Source organism: Etheostoma cragini, chromosome 4 (assembly GCF_013103735.1).
Source record: "Etheostoma cragini isolate CJK2018 chromosome 4, CSU_Ecrag_1.0, whole genome shotgun sequence".
Lineage (NCBI taxonomy): Eukaryota > Metazoa > Chordata > Actinopteri > Perciformes > Percidae > Etheostoma > Etheostoma cragini.
Window position 1 is genome coordinate 8,183,492 of NC_048410.1, and position 18,069 is coordinate 8,201,560.

Consider the following 18,069-nt stretch of genomic DNA (forward strand, 5'->3'; position numbering starts at 1 on the left):
CGGAAGACTATAATTGTAACTTAGCTACCCAGTATGTTGTGTGCGTCGTGTGTTTTGAAAAAGTTTATATGAATGGACATGAGCTGGCGAAACTCTTTTATAAACCCCCTACTGCCTAAGTCATTTTAGCTTTCGAAAACATTAGCAATAGCTGCCTTTAATTGGATAACGTTAGCTTTAACGGCGCTTTGGACGGTCAGTTGCCACACTCACATGAGGATTGTATCGATTTAGGTTTAACGTATGCTTTGGTACCATTAGTACCATTAGCTAATAGTATTACAAATATATATTTAGCAGTTTTGGTTGAATCAAATCTTTTAGTTGAGCAAACGGGTCGTTAACAATGGTGTTCTTCACCTGCAACGGCTGTGGCGAATCCCTGAAAAAAGCTCAAGTTGATAAACACGTGAACATGTGCCGGGGTTGCCAGGTCCTGTCCTGCATCGATTGTGGAAAAGACTTCTGGTAATCACAAGTTCTTACTGTCATCTCATTTGTTTTCTGTTTAATTTGGCTTAGTTTTTCTAGCTATGAACACTTAGCGTTATGCTGCATTCTCACAGTGGTGCTCCATGTGTGCAATGGTTTTTCTTTGCACGTGTTGAACAGGGGTGACGACTACAAGAACCACGTTAAATGTATTAGTGAAGACCAGAAGTATGGCGGCAAAGGCTACGAGGCTAAGGCAAACAAAGGAGATGTGAAACAGCAGCAGTGGATTCAGGTAAAACGCAGAAAAACGATACCAATTACTGTTAACGTTCCGTAGTGCTGTTTTCTTAACTTGTTAATTCCTAACACGAAGAGAGTCCATGACGCAATGGACAAACCTGGAGTCAGTGCAAAGCTCAAGGATGTGCTTCAACAAGTCAGTTCGTATGATAACGTCCCAAGAAAGAAGGCCAAGTTTCAGGTTGGTATACTTCAGCCAACAGTTACATTCCTAGTGTTTTTTTTATGACTGAGGGAGACACAAGCATATGTGTGTTGTGGGGTGTTGTACGCATCCATTTAAATGTTTGGTCTTTTCGTCAGAACTGGATGAGAAACAGTCTTAAAATAGTTAACACCGGTCTTCATGATGAAGTGTGGGACATTCTTGCTGCAGCGGACAATGTAAGTCCATCTATTAAAGGTCACTTTATTGTTGTTTCACTGTCTGTCTGACTAACGATTTTTCAATAGTTTAGTTCAAATCCAAAGTAACAATATTCACTGAAGTATATGCTACATTTTTTAAAAACTTTATCTTATCCATTTATTATCATATCTTGGTTATCCGTTATGTGGTTATCCTTCTACCTATTGGTCGTAATATATTCTGCCAATGAAAGAATAAATAAGTTTGTTTTCAATATCCTTACTGACTTTCATTACTCACCCATGAACTGACAGCCTTCTGAGGCCCCCAAGGAGACTAAAGAAGCTAAACAGACAGTGGCTGAAGAGCAAGCGGATACTAATGGAAATGAAAAGCAGAACGGCCATCCAGAAGTTGCAAAGAAGAAACTGAACAAGCGAGAGCGTAAAGAAGCCCGTCAGCAGAAAAATGGGAAGGCTTTAAAAGCTGCTGAAAAGACAGTTTCACAGGAGCCAGAAGAAGGCAAAAAGAAAAAAAAGGACAGGAAGAGAAAGCACAGCTGTGAGGAAGACGGAGATGAAGAGCAAAACGGTGCTGAAAATAAGACATCCAGCAAGAAAACAAAGACATGTGAGGCAATGCTGTTCTCCTTACAGCGTTATATAAGTTCTTGTGTATTGTTGTTTTATTGCATCTTTGTGTCTTTTTTAATGAAAACTGACATGAGAAAATGGAATGGTGAAAGGTTTGTATGTGCAGTGTTTGGCCACCAAAATCTAGATTAAAAAAAAATATATATATAAATATAAATAAAGATGTTTTTTGAAGTTGATGTTTGTGGAAGTGTTAAAATACTCAAAGTCCATTTTATGGCGTGTGCTCAAATGTGTGAAAGGTACGCTTAAAAGTTATGGTCAACCATCTTTTTTTTTTTTTTTTAAACAACTAATCGTTTTACATAATTATGTATGCTAGTATTTGCTTACTATATGACCATATTATCTTCTTACAGTTGACCAAGAGGCTGCTGGCATGTCAGAGGAGACTGACGATCAAGAAGTTCCCAAAGGTAATAGATTCCCTGCATTTTTTAAAAGAAAATAAATGGTGTAAAAGAATAAAGCCACCAGGGGTCAGTGTTGCTTAGTTTGTTGACAGTGAGGAAGTGATCCTGAGTGAATACATGTATGTCTCTGATTAATTTACAGGCAAATTCAACTGGAAGGGAAATATCAAGGCAGTACTAAAAGACTCAGATGACCAGGAGCTGTCCGTAAAGAAACTCAGGAAGAAGGTAAGGGAAATAAGGTGTTGTGATTACTCTGGGGACATGAGTATTTAGTTCTTTGTACGTTTTGATTTTAATCCAAGCACATTGTTAATGTAAATGTTACAATTTAAAGTTGTCCTTGGTTTGATATGATTTTAAGAGCTTGTTCCTCCTAACAGGTTTTGGCAGCATACTACTCTTTCACTGGGGATGGAAATTTTAAAAAGGAAGAGGAGGTGCTAGCACTTTTCAACAAGAAGATCAACAATAATCCCAAATTTAGAGTACTGAAAGACAGAGTTAGACTTGTAAAGTAGACCTGTTTATCTGATCTGTCTGCCATGAAATTGATGTTGTTCATAGACTTTTAAACTGTAAAAGCCATTGTTGTCTGCCATCCTCCCTTGGATGTTTTTGTACAGATGACCTAATCTCAAAGATTAAATGATTTTATAACAGAATTGTGTCCCGTTCCTATTCAGTAGTTTTACAGGGTGCAGTGGCCTAGTCAGCGTGATGAAAATCATCATCATACCTTACACGTGTCAGTGATGTTTTAATGTATGAAATGACAATCGTGGTAGACGGCTGCTCTGTTCCACATTCCAAGTCCACACCAAGGCTTGGAAACGGCATCTTATCTGTGGGATTGGATGTTGGAGTGGGGGAAGGGAAACAAGAGAGGTGCACCTGAGGAGGTGAATTTGACTCTCACACGGGATGAAGCTAATGCACATTCCTCGGCACCCCGAACGAGGTTCACTTGGCCAGGGACACAGAAGCTCCATAGAAGCAAGATGCTTGGTGTCAGCCTCAGGTGAAGTTTTAATGCTGTCTGATTTTCCACCGCTAGAATAAGCAGCCCCTTTACCCTGTACACATACAGAGACACACACACACATGCACGCAGACGGGAGGAGCTGCAGGAGGAAATCTGCCCAGCTTTATGAAGCCCTGCTAATCCCAGCAGGTTTAACACTGATGCTCATTCATCACCCTGCTTACCTGTAATTGTATATTGCATACTTTGGGAATTAGTCAAGCTTTTACTCAAGGTTGCTCGTATTAAAAAAAGTGTTTTTGGGTCCACACTGGGACTTAATAATGCTTAATTCTTTTGTATTAATCCAGACCCCATGGATACTTAAAAAAAACTGAACTATGCCTGTCTTTACTGTTGTAAAGAAATCTGAGATTAGCGTTTTATTTCTGCCATCTGATATTGCAGGATTAACTGTGTGGCCATATCTTTTGTGTGGGTCAGCTTTATCTCTGAACTGTGCTCTCAATTGCTGTCAGCGATCTGAACAATGTCAATTTTTTACCTTGGGTGCTGAAGCAAGAATATGTCCCTTCTGAAAGAAGAAATACGTTTGAGTTAAACATTTGACCGTTTTAATGATTTGCAGGACTGCATTCGTTAGATGTCCCTAATAAACTGGCATTGGGATGCAGATTGTGACTGAATAAGTGGTTGCAGTAAGTATTCACCTGACTTCACTGCACTGCACATACCCTGTCTGTGCCAGGTTGAAATTTGGAAAACGTAATCAGCAGTGTCAGATTCTTGCCCGCGCTATGTAAAAGTATACATTCAAGATAAATCTTGGAATACAGCCAGCTGTGTTGTATGAGGAGGAATGGGAGCAAATGCCCTGTCAGACTTTTTCGTTAAAAAAATCTTCAATTATACCTTGAGGGTGTGTTTTATTTCCAGCCCGGTGGTCTGAGTTGTTTGATGCTTCTTGTGTCAAGATGTTCTTTGTGGAGGATGTACAAAATGTACTTAAGTGATTGCAACAGACATTGTTTTTTCTACTAGGGTACAGATAATGAATGAACAAGATAAACAATAATGTTTCCTTTTTGGGAAAGGTTTAATTTAGCAATCAATGTTTGTATACTCTAAATGTAATGATTACAGTGTAATGTATACAATTTGTAAGCATGTTTTTTGTTCTAAAGGTACCTTAGACTATATAAATGTATTTATTTGCACAGAGAAGGAAAAAAATGCATTAAAAGATTTAATAAAAAGTAAAGGATAAAATAATGCTTCAAATGCACCAGAAGTAAAACTTCATGTACTCGAGTCACTTAACTTTACTTCTTATGAATTTCTGAGTTAAATTATTAGTTTGTAATACGTATTTATATACTGTGTGTGTTATTTCCATAGACAGTATAGCAAAACTACACTTGTCGCTTTCGATTGCGTCATGAAAAAGCGACACTGTCTAACCTGTAACAGGAAGTACCATCTAAACACTAGTGTTTAGAAGGTGTTTAACTCTTTGTGGTGTTAGCCTCAGAGCTGTGTAATTTAAATTTAGCCTCAACATGCTTAACGACAGTGAGTTAGCAACGTTGCGGAACAGATTTAAGAGAGATGCGGAGTTTCTTATGCAAACAACGACAAATGGTGACGAAGATGAAAAAAGTAAGCTTCAGAACCGTTAGCCAACTTTAACTAGGTTAGCTAGCTAGTTTTCTGACAGAGCTACAGTTAACCATTAGTTAATAACTGAAGGAACGCTAAATTTGTTAATACAGTTCTAACGCTTTATAAATCCTGTTCAGGGACGAGTTAGCTAGCAACCGGTGTCAAATAACCGCAACTTCCTGGCTAACCTGAGCTAACATCATTGTGAGAAAAAAGACGCTACTTTTACTGGTTAAATCTGTTGAATGGCCAGTTTGTATTCCACTTGCAAGTTAGTTAGCTAAACAACTCGGCATTTCCTTTCACAAAACAACAGTGATTGCAGAAAGATATAGCGTTAGCTATGCTGTTTGGTATTGCAACCTGTTTAATCCAAGGTAGGGTTGATGGTGGAGACTTGTCCAACTTTGAGGCCCTCCCTGGCAGAAATCCATCAATTATTGTTTTTTGTTCCAGCTCAGCAACATAATACAGGGAAACTACTCCTACATTGTCCTTAATCTAAGGGTCATCTCTCCGCCAGTTTAATCTAATAATTGTGATATAAGTTACCGATAAAACGTGTACATTTTTATTCATAGCTGCCTTTATTCCAGTTTCCATACTCGTCTCTTTTCCTTCTGGCAAGACTACTTTGTATTTCTAGTATCATCTTGTATCCAAGGTGGCTTGGCTTTAATTAAAGATATAGGCTAACTACTTGTTTAGGACATGGAGTTCATTGTGAATTCTGCCCACGGTAGACTGGCAAACTGAAACACTTCAGCAGCCAACAGGCTTGAATATGTTTAATCAACCAGTACATTATAAAGATTAATACCTCTCTGAGAAGTAAGAAAGTTATCGGTTTCCCTTTAAAAGCTCCTCAACCCTGAAAGTTTGGGATTTAGCGCATTCTGTTATGGCAAGACAATCTTATATTTGCAAAATTCTCCACCATACTGTAACCCTTACCCTTAGGCTATGTCTTAGTATTTAATTTTCTTTGAGTCATTGGGTGTGTTAGTGTTACCATTTCTACGTGATGGTGAAATGCTTTAAGACTGTAGCCACACTTTTGTTGCTATGTAAATTGTTGAATAATAATTAGGTGTAAATTGCTATGAATCAATTTGTTGTAATCTGTACTTTGATCTGTACTTTTCTAAAGTCCTCACGGAGTAAAGATTGCTCTTAAGTACACTTGTGAATTGAAACTATTTTGAAACTTTACTTTTCAGGTCAGGAGGAAAAAGATGCTAAACCTCTCCCTCGCATTAACAGACACTCCATTTTCTGGATCGTGGCATCTGTGGGTGTGACCTACTACGTGGATTTCCTCCACAACATAATTGAGAACAATGATATCAAAAGGTCAGTCAAGAAGAAGACACAATAAGAAACATAATACTAAACCTACACCTTGGTGTCTGAAATCAGTTATTGTCATAAAAGGTTATTGCTTAAGGAAAACATAAAAGAAACAAAAAATCACTGGTATATGATACCAATGAGCGGCTGTTTACTGATACTGCTGGGAAGCTATTTGTGGTGTTGTAAACTGTAGTGTCTTTTGTGTTGAAATAGCTTTAATAACATAACACAGTATGTCTAGCCTTCATACAATAAATAAATGTCCCTCCTTTTAACTTTTTCTAGTTGGTGGTTCAATGTGGGTCTGATACTCCTTGGTGTCTGCCTGTCTCTTGCCATGTTTTGCATTGTGTACCTGGAGTGGTTTAAAGGCATCCAGCACTACGAGCAAGAGTACCCTGCCATTCCGCCCATCACCACTGCAGCCTTTATTGCTGCATCTGGCAGGTAAAACAGCAACAGACACAATACAGGACATTCTTGGACACCCTGTACATGCCTTTCCTGTTTAAATGTGATATTTCTTATTCATTGGGCACATATTGAGAGCTGAAACTATATTAGCTCATTGATAAATGTTGTCCAAATAGTAACACAAAATAGTAACAGAAATTGCCATAGAATGAGACTAGAATGGCCAAACTGTTTGCCGTGGTCATTTGACCAGTTCATGAGAAAATGGTGATTGTTGTCGTGGTGACAATACACGGCAGTGGGGCCCTAAAGTGTGTCACAAACGTTTTGGCCTATCATTTCATGAATATATTTTGATGGCTTAACAATAGAAATAGAAAGCAGTTCAATCCAGCAATCTTCTATCAATTGACCCAATTTAATGGAATTTACCTGGCTCAAACCATAAAAAACAGGTTTCGAGCAAAAATGAACCAAAGTATGTTGGCAGCCAAAGATTTTACCTCTGAATCACCAGAGGTCCACTGGTAATACTAGTCGTGTGCGAATAGGTCTTTTGTTTGAGACTGTACAGTACAGTACTTCTCCAATACAATGTTGAATACACCTGTGGGTGTGTACGGGCTATAATATTTTAAACCCACTTAAGAAATACATAATAACCTTTACTCATGCTCTTGTTCACTTATCCCGTGTAATTGCCCTTCACAAAACAAAGACGTGGGGGGTTATTTCTAAATCACATGGGTTTCTGGTTATGCAAGTCCCATAAAAAAGGGCTTAGTTTAGGACTGTCTAGACCTGTACAGGCTGTGATTGGTTAACATCTGTCTCACTGTCTAATTAGCCACAGTATTAAACACATAGGCGTGGGTGTGAAAAAAGGAAGTGACTTGACAAGGCATTGACAGTTTACAGCATTTGCAATATTTGTGGACATATACAACCAAAAAGGCACTCTATTTATTGAAACTCAAATATTATTTACACTTGTGCATACCACCATTACTCTGTATAACAGTGAAGATCAGGCCGGTAAGCCATCATCAGTGAGGATTTATATATGCCAATAATATGTTAGATTCATGACTATTTTATTCTAATTAACATTAAATTTGGAGGCCCCCCTGCATTGACTCTGAGGATCCCCTAGGGGTCCCGGACCACCTGTTAAAGAGGTGCATTAATGTGTTATGCCTATAATGCTGGTTATTTGATCTCTAACATCGCAAGTTTCAATTGAGTGGCCACTTCGCTTTCTTTGTCCTGTGGTTAACTTATCCGCCTTGTTTAAATAAGAAATCAATCTTCATATGAATATATGGCGCTTATATTGTTGGTTGGAGCCACTAATTTAAACATAAATAGGAATGCAAATCTTTGGTTGTTTCCTTAGGCAGAGCGCCAAGCGTGAACTTGTTTTGAATGGAGTACGCTTGTTTTTGTCAAACTTCCTACATCTTTTCACAGGCATTGCATATTTACAAGTGTAATTGTACTTTCCTTGCAGCTTAAACATGGCCCTGTGGCCAGTGTGGTCCTTCTTCACTCCACTCATCCTCTTCACACAGTTCATGGGTGTGGTTATGTTCATCTCTTTGCTTGGATGAATGTGACCGGTGAGGATATAATTATATATATTTTGTCATTTTGATTTTCCCAAAGTCTTTTTATTGAATCAATAACATTGTTTTTGGCCTTAAATTGTGAAGTAAAGTAAAATATTCTGTCATTTAACACATTGTATTTTATCCCAAGGTTTTATACTTGAAGAATTAAGGCTTTCCATCATCTTGACAATCACACTGTTGAGTTTTCTTTGTATAGTTTCCCTCCTTCTCTTTAGTACACAACACTCAAGTGTAAAGCTTCAACAACTGAAGAAAACAGTCTTACCAACACCAAAATGCACAATATGAGGAAAATATCTTCTTGTGACTTTTTTGACTGAAATTGCAATTGCGATATGATTCACGATATTGGAGGGAATAATCGTTTTTGTATCATTATTCTCATTTTCATTTAAACGTATTAACAATGGAAGAAATTAAAAAAATCTCTGCAGCACCACACCACTTCATTCAGAATGGTTTGACACATATTTTGCCATTAACAAATATTGCGCCCCTTGCGATTTGGACATTGCACTAGTCCATATTGCGATTTCGATACAATTGCGATTAATTGTGCAGCCCCAAAAATCAGACACGCACACACACACACTCACACTCACACTCACACTCTCTCACTCCTTCCCATGCATCTCCTGGTGTTTAGGCAGAAGTCTAACCAGTCATGCTGTATTCACTGCATATAATAAAGGTTTATGAAAGAATATACTATTACAATACATAAAATGTATAACTGGAATGTATGCAGTACACAAAAATAACATGTAACACACTTACGGTTCCTTGAGCCAGACTATGAAAGGGAACTTGTGTATGGTTTTGTGCTTCTTCTATATTTACATGAAATCATTTCCTCAGTGCTCATGCTCCTCTGACCCTGCCATTCTCTCCCCTCTCTGTCTCTCACACCTTCCAGACTTACACCTGCAGCACATTGATCTAGACCCTTCTACTGCAACAACACGGCTATTGTCTGTCTGTATTGATGCTTTTGATGGGGGCAGGTCACCATTGTAGGATCACTGCGATGTCCGTGAACAGAGTTTAACCATCTCAGTTTAGGATGTGTCACTGTTGTGTTTTCCTTAAGGAACAGTCACGACTGACAGGAAATGTGATGTGTTGTGTATTTGGGAAACAGCACTTAGGAGTGGAATTGTTATTTTGAGAATGGCCCTTTTTCACAGCAAACAAGTTGTTTTTTTTCTAGTAGGAACAGGGGTTACTTAATAACAGATGATACTAATACCAGTAATGATAGCTCTGTTTTATTTAAACATGTTTCTGTGAGCCATGACAGTAAGCCTTTTGTATTTATATGTAGAAAAAGGTGTGTGAGCATTTCCAACTAAATGTTTGAGGAAGACTTTAAATTGTTTTTGTATTTTTAAAAGCAGTTTTTGGTGAAGAATGCAAAGACTTCTCCTATTCTGTATGTTTTTTTTCTTTAATAAACTTTTATCACGGATTTTCTACTTACAAAAAATGTTGTCATTTCTTGATAAAGTATATAACCTTGAACAAATCCGTAAATTAAAAACTGCAATGGTATGAGATACAAAGTAAGACCTGAAACTTCAACAAGAACTCCAGAATTTTGGCACAACTTGATATCTACATGACACTTCCAAATGGCTCACCATTTCACTTTCTATGTTACATATATAATCAACACTATAATGCAGACTCAGTGACTCGTTTATACATCTGTCAAGTGGATGCAATCCAAAACCGAATAATACATTAAATGTTGCCAGTTGTATAATGCTCCGTTTTTCTGACACTGTCATAGGGATGTTAATGTAGGTGTGTGTGTTAAATGTTGAAGTTGTTAATGGTGGTGCTGAGAGGCATCGTTCTGACGGTATAATAAGCTTCAGCAAATAATATCACGGTTTTACAGTTACAAATTTAAAATGAATTATTTTGAAATGACTGGGGGGTGGAAGTTTCTCTGCATTGAACACTATGTATTTTAATTTTAAACACACTGCACACTGGCAGAGAGAGGGATTTCTAACTGCCCTTTCTCTCCTTGACGACTCATAAACGGCTCATACTTAGGAAGGGTATGACAGAACATTTGAGCGATTTTGAAACCGTGAGCATACTATATATCATGGGGGATGAAGTATTCCGATATTTACTTAAAACGCTAATGATGCTACTAAATAATTACGCTAAGCCTACTGCATTTTCAATTTTACAGAAGTAAATTTTATTACAAAGTAATCATGGAGATTACTCATTATAATATTACAGTTTACAGGAGTCTCATTCAGGTTGTATATGCCCGGAATTTCAATCGTGTAGTTTATCGAAGTAGAGCTACATGTTAATGTGTTGTGCTCTTATTAATATTGCTTCATATTTTTTGTTGATCGATTTTTATCCCATTTTCAAAGAACCACTTACCATTGGATACAATGTTCCTCAGCTTTAAAGATCACAATAAATCTAAAATCACACTTATTGATTTCTCTTCATAATGAACTCACATTCAACTTTTGTGTGGTGATGTTCTCAAGGGCAAACAAAAGAGAGCTACTTTAAATACTTCCAGATTAAATCATAATGTTTAGACTCAGTCAGTCGCTCATTAATGTGCCTTGATAACGAATAGATCTTACTCTTTTCTCTTTATCGCTGTGATTCTCAGTGATCGAGAAATCGATGTTGTTAAACGGTCGTTAAACAACACATTGCTCGCGGGTGGCACGCTCGCCTGTACAATAGCGCGCTGGTTCCTTGCGCACAGTCCTTATCGCTCTGTCTTGTGTGTGCGCGAATACTGTAGACTGCAACATGGTTATCTTCTCTAAACCTTTTTCAGACGTTGTTCAGTGTTGCACCCTTCTTATTTTTTTAACATACCTTGACCTCCTTAATGGATGTGGGAAATTGACATTAATGGATACTATGCGTAAATTACAATAACATCAGTGTTGCTGGTTGCATTAACAGTTAAAGGAGTTACCATTACTTTTTGCACTTATGAACCACCAAAAACATGTACAATTCCCTTGAGAGGATCAATAAAGTATTCTGATTCAATGTGACCCTCACCCAACCACACTTGGTTGTTTTTATAAATGCTTTTTTGAGTCCATGCACGCAACATGACCAGGCAAACTCAGGAGTCTCGTAAAGCAGAATAAACGTTATTTTGAAGCCACTGTGCTGCGTGAATCCATATCACTAATTAATAGGCAGAATTGTAGAAGAAAGGAACCCTTTTTAAGTTAATCATTAAAGTGCCCTGATTGCCTATTTCATCCCCTCCTATATTCACATCCCACTAATCACCTCACAATCAATGTGAGCAGTCCTTCTATTGTTATTCTGATTGCGTGTTTCCGCCCAGGCTATTGCACCAGAGGTTACAAGGGAAAATACATAAGAGCTATCATTGCTGAAGGTCTCAGTGTTCTCCTTCGCCATTCACTCACAAAAAGCCCTTTTGAATTTGACCATTGACATCTGATTCTCAATTTTCTTTTTAAAACTTGAGCTCAAAGTTTTAACCACCACATCTCAGCCACAAGTGGAAAAAAGGAGGTGGCACTTGGTTTTTAAGCGCTGTCATGACAGGTCACTTGGCTCCAGCCAGTAAAAATCGCAGGTTTGTGAAATGTCATCTTCCTTTTCATTCAGGCCTTTACGCTTAATACCCGATAGCCACCCTGAGAGGATTTCAGTAGACCTGGAAAGACGGTGTGCCAGCTGCTCCGAAGAGGTAGATCTGGGCGAAACTCTTTTTTTCTTCTGCTACAGATAATTCTGTGTTTAGTGTTTTTTTGCTTGAGGCAAAGAATGGTTGGCACAAGCCCAGTGATTACTCTGAAACATGCTATGGGAGTTTCAAAAGGACGGGGTTCTGGGATCACCAAAGACTGAAACGCAATCTACCATTTTCAATGACTCAGCGAGCGTGTTACACTACCAGATATTTCAGTTTCAGGGTTACAAGATGACAATGGCGTCTATCAAGTCCATCCTCAGCGAGTCTGGACATTGAAACGATGCGTGACCAGAGAGCCGGACCTTGAAGATTGAATGAGCATGTTTGGCACGGTACCTATTCTTCTGAATTCCCACCTTGTAGCAACAGGTTAGGCATCTGGCCTCCCCCAAATGCTCTTATAGCGCGCGGCTTTGGCTTTATTTTTCTCACGGCATAGCGATTTTCCTTTCCCACCATGGTGGAACACAGTGGCCTGGATAGTCAGTGTCTGAACAAGTACTGTCATAGTTCTTCCTCGTCGTCCAGCTCCGAGCAAGACAAAAAGATGTTCACTAAACTAAAAGTAAGTCTGTCAGGGAATTATCCGAGGAAGAACGGAGAGATCCTCAGCGGCCAATACGGGACCAATTTGCTGCTGCTGGGGCTGGCGATGATGCTGGCCGTCCAAGGTGACCCCTCTGTCAGGGAAGAGCACTTGTTGGCCTTGGTCACCTGCCTCATGATCCTCCAGCTGATCTGGATGTTGTGGTACATCCTGTTGCGGGACAGACAGAAGAACACGCGGACCGAGAAAGATGTCCACGCCACAACATGCTGGATAAGAGGTGAGTTTGTAAGATTACGCGCAAGATTACAGAAGTGCATGCTACAATAGTAAATTAGATGTTATTCTTTTCAGTGTGTATTGGATATGACAGAGGCCACAATCCTAATCGTTATCAGAACGAATGGTTTGTTCTTGACTAGGAATAAAGAAATCCTGAAAAAATGATTTATTTATCCATATAGCCAAAGTGTGGCAGTAATAACTTGATCTATATTTCTTTCTCTTGTTAGGAGGTTTGACTCTCCTTGCAGTCCTTTCACTGATTATGGACGCTTTCCGGATCGGGTATTATGTTGGGTTTCAGTCCTGTGTGTCAGCTGTGCTCGGGGTTTATCCTGTCATCCACGCAACTCATACAATAACACAGGTACGTTTGCAATCCCAGTGTTATTTCAATAATGTGATAATCTTTCAGCAGTGTGACACTGTATCTTTTTTTCCCTTTGCACCACTTAACCAGGTAGGTCTTTGCATAATGTGCTCTTTGTTTTTGAAGGGAGTACAGAGTTGCTGCAACAATATAATCCTGTCATTGTCCATGTTATTTGAGTGTAACTGCATGGGACAAGGGAAATCCTTCTAGTAAAGGAATTTAAATAATTTTTAGTCACTGTTTTCCTGTTTATGAAATATATTTTAATAAGCTATATATTGACTAATATAAAGGATTTGTGTGTGTTTTTTAGGTTCATTTTCTCTGGTTTCACATCAAGGATGTCATCCAGAGCTTTGAAACATTTGAAAGGTATGTGAAATATGGGATAATATAATTTAACACTACAATGAAATATCGTAGAAACGACTGAAGAAAGTGCAAAAAATAAAATTTGCATGGAAGGATCACTTTGAAAACGAGATGCTACATCTCAACAACCTGCATCCTAACACACAGCTTTGTTTTCATCTGTGTCTCTTCAGATTTGGTGTAATCCATGCAGTCTTTACCAACCTCCTCCTGTGGTGCAACGGTGTAATGTCAGAGGCCGAGCACTTCTTGAACAACCACAAGAGAAGACTCTTTGCACTGGGCTTTGAAAACCTCACTATAAGTAAGGGCCAAGGGGTTGATTGCTGGCTTGTACCTAGAAGACAAGTACAATAGTCCACTTGAGAGCTCCCTTCAATGGATAAAAGAAAAGGGAAGGAGAGGAGGGCTTGCGAGGGGAAGGGAGGTTAGCTGAGCAACCCAGTGGGTCTTGTTTGTGTCGAACGTCTCTCTATTAAGTTTCAGGAGACACGCAGTGTTGCTAGTGCTGAGGCCCCCTCCCCAACCTTTTCTCCACACTTCAGCCACCACCACCCTCCTTGGCAACCCCCCGCTTGACCTCAGACGGTTTTGTCCCCAGGCTACCTACTCCCAAGGGTGCTGCAATTACAGTAACTGATATATCTAAGCCTAGGGTTGGGGGGTCCGGCTGCTCCTCCTCATATCCGGCTGACTGTGAGGCTGGCTGCACCCTGACTGTTGTTCCCTTTTTAATTAAAGGCTGCAGTACCATAGTGGTGGCCTTCAGGGGGGTGAGGGGATGATCTCTAGAGGGCATCAGCATTACCATAGCCTGTTGTGGTGGGGTAATAAGTATAAAAAGTGCATTGTCATAACCATCTAAGATGCCCAGACATTCAGCAATGAGTAAAGTTTCCAATTAAAATAGGTAGAATATGGCGGCTAATGAATATTGACCATCAAGAGGTTAGAGAAGAATTTATAATGGAGCTTTGTGCTGCAAAAGATAACCCATAACCTTTGGTTAAATTAATCACAAATATAAAAGCATTAAAAACAACACCTTGTGAATTACATATAATTGGACCTTTTCAGGTCTCTACAAATTGTTCAAATAAAACACAGGGAAAATCACTTTATTTCCTGAACTGGTCACAACTAGTAGATGTTGACAAATAGACATTGCTTTGTCACACGCCAAAAAGGTTGGGAATCACTACCTTAGTGAATAAATCTGTGGGCTTCTGATGCTTTGGCAGTTCCAGAATAGACAGTGTAGAACTGTGTAAATAAGATTGCACTGGAGCAAAAGGATGTCAACAAATCTAATCTGCAGTTCAAAAGGGTTGTCTTGAAACATTTAAGATTAGTTTGGATTAGATTAAACATTCAGGAGTAATAAGTTTGCTCCTGAAGCATTCATATTTTGCAATTTAAAATCGGTTAAAATTAAAACCCAGACACAAAATGTTTTCAGTCATTCAGTGTGCTCAAAACTGTCTTTTTCTAAAGTGTAATGTATTACTCTTTGACCTGACACACAATGCATGATGCAATCTTTTTATTTACTTATTATTTACTTGTAGTTTGGGGGATGTACTGTATGGCAGAATAGACATTATTTGCTCATGAATTTGCATCTGTTTTTATTTGTTTTGCAGTGCACTCAGAGCCTGACTGTAACTGCACCACCAGCACTTGCTCCTTGTTCTCCAAAAGCCTCTTCTATCTCTATCCCTTCAACGTTGAGTACCACATATTTGTCTCTGCCATGCTCTTCGTCATGTGGAAAAACATTGGGCGGACCATTGACCTTTCTTCAAACAAGAAGAGGCTGGCTACCAAAACCCAGGGCCTGCACATAGGCCCCATTCTGGGTCTACTTGCACTGGCCGGCACTATCGGGGTCATGGTGGTCTACATCACCAACATAGAGCAATCCCTCCAAACACATAATTCAGCCATTTCCATGTTCTACATTTATGGCATTGCCATGCTGGCCTTCATGTGCTCTGCTGGCTCCTTAGGTCTGCTCATATATCGAGTGGACCACATGCCTCCGGACACCTCCAAGAACCCGTCCAGACAGCTAGACACAGAACTCCTGTGTGGGTCCTCTGTCGGCTCCTGGCTCATGTCCTGGTGCAGCATTGTGGCTGTGATAGGAGCCAACACCAATCCTCCTTTCCGCTGGACCAATTTTGTCTACTCTCTTCTTGTTGTGCTGGAGAAGTACATCCAGAACCTCTTCATTGTAGAGTCCCTGTATCGCCAGCAAAAGGATGGAGAGAGGGAGGACCCTGAGTTACCAGCTGCCCCGGAAATCTTCTCGGTGACGTGTTCTTTAGCCCCACCGTACAATGGCATCATTAACAAAGCCTACGAGACTCCAGACAGAACCTGTGTCTCCCTGGAGAACGAGAACGAGGAGGAGGAGAGCAGGCAGGTCTACGGATGTCCAAGGAAACCTTCTGAAGTGTCGCTGCCTGTGAGAAACAAAGTAAAGCAGACCCTAAATATAAAGAGGAAAGTCCTGAAAAACATTGCTGTCTTCCTGATAATGTCCAACATTTCGGTAAGCATTTGTACTTGTCAACCTGATAATTGAATTTAGATGAGATGTACATAATTTTTTATTCATACATTAAAATAAAAGAACCAATGTGATTTAAAAATTTCCTGTACATTTTGTTGTCTTTTTTGTAATCTGTTGTAATCAATACTTTTAGATCAACAATGTGTCAATTGATGATGTGTAATGTGACAGGTGCCCATGTCAGCGACACACTTACAGATACTTATCACCCAACTTTGCCATTTTCCTCAACTCTACGGAGCGTTTTAGCTTCTTTCACCCTATAATTATAGTTTTTATTCACACTGCTGTCATTAACATGGCTGGCCTGACCAAAGAAATCAATGAATGCAGGTATAACTAATTTACCTTCTTTCATTCTAATTGAACTTCTGTCTTTCTTCTTTCAGCTGTGGATCCTTCCTGCCTTTGGCTGCCGGCCACAGTACGACAACGGTTTGGAACAGGAGACATTTGGCTACAGCACATGGACCACAGTTCTCAATTTTGCCATTCCTTTGAACCTTTTCTACCGAATTCACTCAGTCGCCTCCCTCTTTGAGGTGTTCCGCCGGGTCTGACAGAAAAGCCGATGACTGTCAATGCCAGATACGCTAACATGCACAAGAACACTTGTCACCACCGGCTCCCGTGAGTGTCTCACAGCGCAGGTCAGCCTTTAGGAGGCAGTCTGGGTCACACTGCAACAGACTTGAAAGCAATCTGCAGAGACACACAACACATAGATCCCTCAGTGTTGGGATTACAGAGGATGACAAAATCTATTAGGCTACGCTCCTTGAAGAATAACCGTGTTTAACACAAGGCTTGTTAAAAATGGTCATGGAAATGACTTTTGGTTTCAAGAATTTCAAAAGGGCTATTTGTACTTTTTGTACTTTTTGTAGTTACATTACAGTAGGTTTTACTCACTGGTTCATCATGTAAATATATATGATGTACCTGACACACTTATTTTGTACTGTTTGATATCAGCAGCTGAAAGTATATGATATATTACTTATAAAATACTACAGCTAAGCCTCTAAACACCTGTTAGTATCAAAATTCTACTGTGTTCAAAAGAGCCGCAAGTGCATTAGTTAACCCATTGACCCATATTAAAACTGCATGTGAAATGTTCATACTGTATAAGGATATGGTTCTCATTTACTTCTCTTAGTAGTTCAAGTTTAATGGAACAGTATTAAACCTGAGCTACAAAGATAGTGACAATCTTAGCACTATATTTTAAATAATCTTTATGAGTTGGACTATAGTTCTCTGTCTCTCTTATCATTTAAGGTTCATCATTGTCCTATTATATGCTGATTCTCTGTTCTGTCAATTTAAATAGTAAGTTATTTTCAAAATGATAATGGTTATACTGGGTTATCTTCTACCACAATATAGTGAGTAGCGCTAGGTAAGACAAATTTACTGTCAAAAATGTTTCCCTTCTGAATTCATGTATGTATAACAACGTTTAAAAGTCTTCAAATCAGGTGGATCTACATTGATAAAAGTGGAAATCTTGTATCAGAATAGTTCCAGGATTATAACACAATATAAAGCAACAGTTGCTGTAATGGCAACTGCTACACCAGATCAGAGATTATATGTTTACACCTGAAAGATCAGCAATAAAAACCATCCCATGTCTGTGAAATTACTTTTTTATATAAAACGCAGATATACTGTTTATTTGTACTGTACAATTTTTAATATCAAATCAATGTATAATTTTTGTCAGTTCTCAACATGGTGCTATCCACTCTTTGTGTTGTCACTATGTGCCAACTTGTGGTAAAACTCCTGCAAACTGCAATATTATAATCTTTGTAAATACTTTCATGCTGATTAAAATCATCACTCAGACACTGACACGATTTTGTGAAAATATAAATAAAATGGTGCTCAAATGAAATGATGTGTACTATAGTGATGAATGTATATCCTTTGCCTGTATTGAAACAAAGAATATTTTCTTTTTTTCATATT

At 38.9% G+C, this 18,069-nt stretch overlaps 3 protein-coding genes across 5 annotated transcripts; all 3 read left to right on the top strand.

Moving 5' to 3' along the window:
- Window positions 1–30: 30 nt before the first annotated feature.
- Window positions 31–3,428, top strand: lyar (Ly1 antibody reactive homolog (mouse)). The gene is made up of 8 exons (XM_034870051.1): window positions 31–468; window positions 613–727; window positions 809–916; window positions 1,039–1,119; window positions 1,399–1,714; window positions 2,097–2,153; window positions 2,293–2,378; window positions 2,534–3,428. The coding sequence occupies exons 1-8, from the start codon at window positions 347–349 to the stop codon at window positions 2,669–2,671; spliced, it is 1,023 nt and encodes a 340-aa protein (XP_034725942.1). The 5' UTR covers window positions 31–346; the 3' UTR covers window positions 2,672–3,428.
- A 1,146-nt stretch (window positions 3,429–4,574) lies between these two features.
- Window positions 4,575–9,501, top strand: tmem128 (transmembrane protein 128). Of its 3 annotated transcripts, none has more exons than XM_034870422.1 (5): window positions 4,575–4,794; window positions 6,018–6,150; window positions 6,436–6,597; window positions 8,075–8,186; window positions 9,482–9,501. In XM_034870422.1, exons 1-4 carry the CDS (start codon window positions 4,695–4,697, stop codon window positions 8,172–8,174), a joined length of 495 nt encoding a protein of 164 aa, XP_034726313.1. In that variant the 5' UTR covers window positions 4,575–4,694; the 3' UTR covers window positions 8,175–8,186; window positions 9,482–9,501. The 3 variants fall into 3 exon arrangements, with proteins under 3 accessions (XP_034726313.1, XP_034726312.1, XP_034726314.1); XM_034870421.1 differs by lacking the exon at window positions 9,482–9,501 and adding an exon at window positions 9,112–9,453 and having other exon boundaries at window positions 8,075–8,183; XM_034870423.1 differs by lacking the exons at window positions 8,075–8,186; window positions 9,482–9,501 and adding an exon at window positions 9,112–9,455.
- A 2,238-nt stretch (window positions 9,502–11,739) lies between these two features.
- On the top strand, window positions 11,740–18,069 carry otop1 (otopetrin 1). Its single transcript, XM_034870325.1, has 6 exons — window positions 11,740–12,764; window positions 12,997–13,133; window positions 13,453–13,511; window positions 13,685–13,815; window positions 15,155–16,068; window positions 16,479–18,069. The coding sequence occupies exons 1-6, from the start codon at window positions 12,395–12,397 to the stop codon at window positions 16,647–16,649; spliced, it is 1,782 nt and encodes a 593-aa protein (XP_034726216.1). The 5' UTR covers window positions 11,740–12,394; the 3' UTR covers window positions 16,650–18,069.

Excerpts from the sequence above, each read along its gene's own strand:
- tmem128 (XM_034870422.1), top strand. The coding sequence starts at position 4,695 with ATGCTTAACGACAGTGAGTTAGCAACGTTGCGGAACAGATTTAAGAGA. Across the intron at positions 4,795-6,017 it reads TGGTGACGAAGATGAAAAAA|GTCAGGAGGAAAAAGATGCT; the intron begins GTAAGCTTCAGA and ends TTTACTTTTCAG. Across the intron at positions 6,598-8,074 it reads TTTATTGCTGCATCTGGCAG|CTTAAACATGGCCCTGTGGC; the intron begins GTAAAACAGCAA and ends CTTTCCTTGCAG.
- lyar (XM_034870051.1), top strand. The coding sequence starts at position 347 with ATGGTGTTCTTCACCTGCAACGGCTGTGGCGAATCCCTGAAAAAAGCT. Across the intron at positions 728-808 it reads AACAGCAGCAGTGGATTCAG|AGAGTCCATGACGCAATGGA; the intron begins GTAAAACGCAGA and ends CCTAACACGAAG. Across the intron at positions 2,379-2,533 it reads TAAAGAAACTCAGGAAGAAG|GTTTTGGCAGCATACTACTC; the intron begins GTAAGGGAAATA and ends TCCTCCTAACAG.
- otop1 (XM_034870325.1), top strand. The coding sequence starts at position 12,395 with ATGGTGGAACACAGTGGCCTGGATAGTCAGTGTCTGAACAAGTACTGT. Across the intron at positions 13,134-13,452 it reads CAACTCATACAATAACACAG|GTTCATTTTCTCTGGTTTCA; the intron begins GTACGTTTGCAA and ends TGTGTTTTTTAG. Across the intron at positions 13,816-15,154 it reads CTTTGAAAACCTCACTATAA|TGCACTCAGAGCCTGACTGT; the intron begins GTAAGGGCCAAG and ends TTTGTTTTGCAG.